This window comes from Pteropus vampyrus, unplaced genomic scaffold, assembly GCF_000151845.1.
Source record: "Pteropus vampyrus isolate Shadow unplaced genomic scaffold, Pvam_2.0 Scaffold117, whole genome shotgun sequence".
Lineage (NCBI taxonomy): Eukaryota > Metazoa > Chordata > Mammalia > Chiroptera > Pteropodidae > Pteropus > Pteropus vampyrus.
In genome coordinates, this window is record NW_011888898.1 from 2,004,691 (window position 1) to 2,011,886 (window position 7,196).

The 7,196-nt window shown below is 51.6% G+C and overlaps 1 protein-coding gene across 4 annotated transcripts in view; it reads left to right on the forward strand.

The window, feature by feature from the left end:
* The first annotated feature begins 2,054 nt into the window (after positions 1-2,054).
* NFATC2 (nuclear factor of activated T cells 2) overlaps positions 2,055-7,196 on the forward strand; it is a 156,773-nt gene continuing 151,631 nt past the window's right edge. For 3 of the 4 annotated variants that reach the window (XM_023534076.1, XM_011365966.2, XM_011365965.2), the window contains exon 1: positions 2,173-2,305. In XM_023534076.1, the coding sequence (XP_023389844.1) occupies positions 2,236-2,305 (70 nt within the window). In that variant the 5' untranslated portion in view covers positions 2,173-2,235. Of the gene's footprint in view, positions 2,306-7,196 lie in introns of all 4 variants that reach the window. The other variant, XM_023534077.1, reaches the window with a different exon arrangement.

Below are 7,196 nucleotides of genomic sequence, written 5' to 3' on the forward strand. Positions count from 1 at the left end.
AATTACTTCAAGTTTTAATAGCATGTGGTTAGTGACGGAGTATCTGCTCGAGCAGGGCTAACCCCTCTGTCACTGTATTACTGCAGGAATTTACAGACGACTCTAGCTCAAGGCCTGGCACATAGTAGGTGCTGACTTAGGGGGTGCTATTCATGGGGTTGCTAAGAAGAGTGACCGTCTTCAGAAGACAGCAGTTTGTAGACCTGTGACAGCAGAAGCCGAGCGCCGATTTTCAATCACGCTGAGGCTGACCGGCTTGTCGCAACTTGCCCAAGACTTCCCCGGTTTTAAAACTGGAAGTCTTGCAGCCGGGAAACCTCCTCCGCCCCGGGGCAAACCAGGATGGTTGGTCGCCCTGTTCTTGCCTCAGATGACGGGGTAGTATCCTCAAGGAATGGGGTTCCCTCAATAGGCTCCCTGAAAAGGCTCTTCCTCCATGGCCTCGCAGGCTGCATTCCAGTATTTGCCAAGAAAAGCAACAGGCACGCCATTTATCCTCTATGTGCCTCGGTTTCCCTTTTGGAAAATGGGGGAGAAGGGTCCCCTGTTTGCAGGTGGCTGCAAGGAATGAAAGGTACAAGGCTCTGAGCACAGTAGGTGTGCAGATATGATGCTTTTTGGAGGAAGGGCTTACTTTAGCCGTACCGCTGGTGGAGACAGGCTTCGAGGTGAGGTAGGTGGGCCAGGCCTAGGTAGGGGTGTGGGACTGTCCCCAGTGGCTCTTCATGGGCCAGCATCTTCAACTGGTCGGGTCTGAGAGCTCAGCGGGGCTATTGCGGGCCGAGGTGTGGAATGCAGAGTGGTCCACAGATGGAACCAGCTCCTCTCAATGTCTCTTAAAGTTCAAGGCTCTCTGTAGGAGAGCGTGTGTGTGTGTGTTGGGGGTGAGGGTGCTGATGAGTCACCAGCTTTGGTGCTCCCCGAAGTTTTATCAGAGCTCACAACGATATCTGAAATGGCCATTTGCAAAGCTGGCTTTATCTGTGGGCCGGGGTTTTCCCACCCTGCATGCGGACGCAGAAGTGAACGCAGGCGAGGTTTAGGAAGAGCATCTTGACAGCTGTGCTTGTCCGCCTCCCCACGGGCCTTCTCTTCTGGGGTCTGTGGCCTGCATGCCATGCGGGGCATCCCACCGACCTTCTTCTGAAGACCGTGCAGAGTTCATGACATCCCTTCCCTTTATTTTCCTGTTTATTCAGAGCATGTGTAAACACATGGGTTGCCTGGTTTCGGCGTCTCTTTGGCCATTTCATTATTGCTGGAGCCTCCCAGCATCACTGGAAACCTTGGGTTTTCTAAATGAATCTAAAAATATACTCTTTGAAAAAAAAATCTTGGAATTGGAGAATTGACACAAGGCACCGTTATTTATTTCTTTTCCCTCCTCCCGGCTCCTCCTGCCCCTCCTCCCCTTTCCCCATCCCCCTTCTTCCTCCTCCCACCATCCCTGAATACAAAAAAAAAAAAAAAAAAAATCTGGGCAGCCAGAGGCCCAGAGGTATTGCGAAGGGTCCCTGGGTCAGTGCCCAGGGGCCTCGACCACCTGGGGTGTTGGTGTGAGCCCTGGGCAGCTTTCACTGGGAGGCGCCCGCTTGGAAAATGGGGGGTTTGGAAGTTCGGGCACGATTTATTAAAAGCTGCAGCGGGCTAGGGAAGGCGGTGGCTGGGGCAATCCTTGCAAACAGCCGCCTGGAGCTCCTGCAAGGCCGACTTGGACACTCGCACGCCCCCACCCCCTTCTCGCCGGCGCCCGCATCTCTCTCTCTCTCTCTGACTTTTCTCCTGAACAATCAGGGACTTGTGCTGGCGGCCGAGGGAGCCACGGAGCTGGCTGGCCGAGGAGGAGGCGACGTCATGGATTCCTGAGTGTGAAGTTTGCAGGAAAGCCCTTAGTTTTGGAGATGGACGGGATCCAGTGGTTTCCATGGTGCTGGATAAACAGGAGGAAACAGTGAGGGAATCCCGTTATTTTACTGCATTGAAAGCCTATAAACACGGAGCGCCGGGAAGGAAGTCGCGTTCCCTCTCGAGTAAGCCGAGCGCCGAGCCGCGCCGACTCCGCTGCGCCGGGAGCCGGGAGCCGGGAGCCGGAGGCGCGCAGCTCCCGGGCCGCTCGCAGGCTCCTCGGCCAGGGCAGCCCCGCGAGCATGCTTTAGAGGGCGGCGCCCCCTTGGCTCCTGGTCTCCAAACGCAGAGCCCCTCTCACGCCGCGCGCCAAGCCCGCATCCCCTCCAGATGCAGAGAGAGGCTGCGTTCAGGCTGGGGCACTGCCATCCCGTCCGCATCATGGGGTCTGTGGACCAAGGTAACTGACTCGCCCTCTGTTTCAGCCGGTTCCTCCTCTCGCCTCCCAGCCCTTCCCTTCTGCTCCTTCCCCGGGCAGCGCTTTCGGCTCCTGGCTGAGGTCGCGGGGAGGCCCGGGGACTCCGGTGTCCCCAGGGCGCACAGGTAGAGTGGCCAGGAGGAGAGGCGCCCTCGCCCAGGTCAGGGAGGGGAGATGGGCCAGCCGACTTCAGACCACCGTGCCTGGGGGGCGGTGCGGTGTCCCTGAGGCGGGATTCCCCAGGCGGGGCTGTCATAGGATTTTCTCCTCCGTGGGACACCGGGAGGGGTTCTCGCTACTAACCGCTGGCTGCTTAACCGTTTCAGCCCTCAGCTTTTGACAGCAGATGCCATTCAGCTGTATTATTATTGTTGTCGTTATTATTATATATTTATTGTTATTATTATTTAGCTTTTTTTTTCCTTTTAGGAAAACAGCCTCAGTCTTTTATGATATAGCAAAACTAGTCCTAAAGACTTTGCTTTTTAACAGTTACAGCGGCAGACGCTCTGGGACATTTAAACAATTTTCTTCCCGTTTTTTGTTTTTTTGTTTTTTTTTGATGTGCCTGATGGATACAGTCCTCGGGCTCCTCCTTTAAAGTGCAACGTACCATCAGTTTGTTTAGCGATCTGATTACACTCCGCTCTCCGTGTTTCTGAGTCTTTTTCCCCTCATCTTGGGTCTAGCCCCGAAAGCATACTGCTCGCATCTGACGGGAGGGGATCCACGTGTAAGAATATGACATGAAAATCTCCCCTCCGCTTGGGATGTCGGAGGAGTTTGGGCTGTACGCTGATGAATCTGTCTTTAAAACTGGAGCGGGGGCAGTGTGATGTGTTTTTCAGAGGCCAGCCCTGCACATAGCGGGGGCACTGCCCACAGGCAGGGCCGCAAGAGTTAAGTGAAATAAATATACGTAGGAGGAGTTAGCCTCGTGTCATAAAATCAGAGTTGAATGTAGGTTTTGTGCTCTGCGTGGCTGATTAAAGTTCTGGGGGGAAGAAATGACAATTTCAGTAAATAAACCTGAGGGGCTTTTTTTTTTTTTTTTTTTTTTTTGAAAACCAGAGTGAGGCCAAATGCCTTGGGTTAGGTAAATGGTATGCTTTGCCACAGCAGACCTCAATGACACATATTTTTAGCTGAGTTGCACTTTTGAAAGCAACACCCTGCCAACACTTTGAACGTTTTAACTGGTAACCAGTATATCCTGTCCTCGGCTAGTGGTCAAGCATGTGACATAATGGCAAAAAAAGATTACTAATACCGCATCACCTGTAAAAGTGACGCTCTCAGACAGGCAGCGGATACTAAGGACATGAATTGGTCTTTACTGTTATACGTACTGAAACAGGGTGATGCTCTGAAGGTCGGGGCGGGTGACAGAGGGACGCCAAATGTAGCTCTCTTTGGAAAGAGGGAGAGAGCAAGAGCTTGGAAGAGAAGCTGGGCTTCTGTTCACTGCGTGATCTAACACACAAGCCTCACATTTTAATGGAGCTGCTACACCTCTGCTTCAGGCTGATGAATTTGCTCCTGTCTCGAGGTGTTGAAGTCTGTGTGTTTTGCGTGTGCATGTGCATTGATGACCCTTCTCAGCTCACGCTCATGTGTGCAGGGATCGTGAGTATGTGCGTGCCAGTGTGTGTACACATGTGGGAGACAGGGCACCACATTGTTCCCAGCGAACCACACTTGGCATACCACGGCGACTGGGCACACAGAATGTAATTCCAGGCATCAAAGAGCTGGCATGCGAGATGCTTCGACTGTGCCCTGCAGAGGGAAAAGCTAGTGCCCCTTTAAACTCAAACACCACGTGAGCATAGGGACAGACCTGAAGTGTGCATGCGGATGGGTGGGGCCACAAAGAACGAACAGAAATATTTGCATGGTAAGAAAATACTGACCTTGCTGTGCAGCTTGAGGTTGAGGCCCTGGGAAAAACTGAAGATCTGAAAGAGGTGTGTTCAGTTTTATCTGAAGTGGGATGATGGAAAGTATTTCAGGAATAAACAGACCCAGGGTGAGCTCTGCTCACTTCCAGACCCAAACTCCCTGCCTTCTGCTTGGATTAGAATTTCTGCTTGGCCAGATCACAACTGTGTGATCTTGGGTGAGTGCCTTCACCTCTCTGTGCCTCGGTTTCCACATCTGTAAAATGGGGCCAATAATAATAGAGGGTTTTGAGATTCAGTGAGATGACACATAGAAAGAACCTAAAACGGTGTCATGCTCAGTCAACCCTCAATACCTGTTAGCTGCCATTCCTATTGTATTAAAGATGAAAAACAATAACTTACGTTGCAATAGCACTGAATTTTGTGGCAAAAATTCTTTGAAGAGAGGCAGGATTTGAAACCTCTCAAGATACTCTGAGCTTACCGGGGCTTCACAGTGAGACAAGTTGGGCTGAGATCATGAGGGCGAAGCCTCAGTTTCCTCATCTGCAAAAGAGAATGGCGATAGCGCTGAGTTCATAGGGTTGCTCTGAGCATCCTGTGAAATCACGCACATAAAACGCTTATCTCTGTGCTCAACACGTGATTAGCACATACTAGATGCTATTATTCTGCAACTGTCGAGGACAATGCGAGCCAGCCTTGCCCAAGGTCAGCACATACTAGATGCTATTATTCTGCAACTGTCGAGGACAATGCGAGCCAGCCTTGCCCAAGGTCACACAGCAAGATAGCAGCCCTATGCCTGGCACACTATGAGAGCTCCATTGCTGGCCACGGGGGTGAGAGCAAACACAGCGAGCCCTGGCTGGGAGTGACACAGCTAAGTGTTTGCAAGTATTAATTCTGTCCTTGTCAGGGCAACTGTGCTCGGTAAGTACTATATTCATTGTCTCCCTCCCGGAGTTTGGGAGCCCAGAGAGGTGTAGGAACGGGCCAGATGTTGCCCAGCAGGGAAGTGGGGGAGCCATCATTTGAACCCAGGGCTCTTGGCCACATGCTCTGCTGTCTCTGGAACTCACTGCCATCATTTTTATAATACTATGAGGACACTGAGGCGGTCCAGACCTTGGTCCCAGGCTCTTTTCCCAGCAGCACATTGGGAAGGGGTGACATATCCTGGAAGGATAAGAAGAAAGTAAGGGACGATGTGGAAAGAGCAAGCATCGTCATTAGATACGGGCAAACTGAGGCAGCAGCTGATGTGTCCCCAGCCTCGGCTGAGTTAGGCAGGGCTCCTTGCCTTGTCTTACTAGAGGGAAAGCCGTCCCCAGACAGCCAGGAGGCTCAGAAGCCAGCACTGCTTTCTGCTTTCGCATGGAATGGATCTCCCTCCAAGGGCGCCGCCTCCTGGCTAAGCCCCGCCCCTGCTCCCCAGACAGCCCCTCCTCCAGCAAGTCCTTCCTTCTCCCCTTCTGCTCTCAGAACTTCAATAAAGGAGAATCACCCCTTTTCCCAGACCGCCTCCGACTGCCTTTATTAAAAACTTTCCTTAGCTGCATTGTAAGGCCTCCTGAGGACAGGGGTCAGGTCTCCTATTTCTGTGAGCCTCCAGTGGGTCCCAGGTAACGTTTCTACACCCCTCATGCCAACGGCTTGAGATCTGGGTGAGAGGTTCAGATCTTGGCTCTGCCACTCGCTAGCTGCGTGACCTCGTGCAAGTAAATCCACATCCCGTGCCTCAGTTTCCCCACATACAAAAGAATGATAGTAATAGTATCTGAAGTAATAATTAATATGTTTCACAGTGAGTATCAGCCAATCAGAACAGCAGGAGCAGGGTCCAAAGAGACGCCCCTGCCGGGCCAAGCTTTAACCCTTTATCTGCTGAATTGCAGGGAGAGCTCTAGGGCAGCAGAGGCCCTTGGGTAGGTGGGCGGGGGGTGACAGCAATTATTTACCAATCTGTGGAGGATGTCAATCTTTTAATAAACAATATAACCCTCAAAGTACCCACTTAATAAATAATTGCTGTCATCATTCCTGTACTATTTATTAATTCATTATTACACTCCCCGCCCCCCCCAAATCCAACCTAAAAAAAACAATTACTGTTTGCTTGCTTATACATTTTCTCGTTGGACTGCTCACACTTACTGCATTCATGAGTGATTATTTCACATCTTACTTAGAAGGAGCCAGGCAGGGTCCTGTTTCTGTTCCTTTGCTGGAACAGGAATTTGAGACACTCTGACTGCCAGACGGGATTGGAGGCCCTTTCTGGGCTCCCTGGGCCCATGCCCTGTGCTGCCCGCTTCCTGCACTGATCACACTGGTGATGACTGTCCATGCTTTGTGTCCTCCTCCAGACATGAACTCCAGGAACTAGAAACCACAAGTGTCTTGTTTACCCTTGTGGCCCCAGGGCCCAGAACAGTGCCTGGACGTTGTAGGTACTCAGTATATATATGTACGTGTATATATTTTTTTGATACATAGATGGATGAATGAATGGATGAATGATGCACAGTAGGGGTGACATCACTTATTAAGGCCACAGAACTGAGACTTTAACTCCAAAGCACTGCACCATCATTTTGGTTCCCTCTTTTCTGCCTCCTTTTGACAATGAAGGTGGCCTTTGAATCCACGTTTTCCCATATCACACTAGCGACCTAAGCAGGATTCCTCCCGGTCATCCGGCAGGCATAGACTTTCAGGCTGTTGTCTGGACTGACTCAGCCCTCAAAGGCAAGAACAACAATCAAACGACAGCCTTGACCATGCCAGCGGCCACCACTCATTGAGTGCCAGCTATGTGCCAGGTACCATCCTGAGGGCGTTCCATGTGCCACCTCGTTCGTCCTCACACCAGCCTGACAGTCAATGTCCCCGACTTGCACAGAGAGGTGTGGCCACTCCCCAGGGTGACATCACTAGGTTACAGAGCTTGGACTCCGTCGGACACT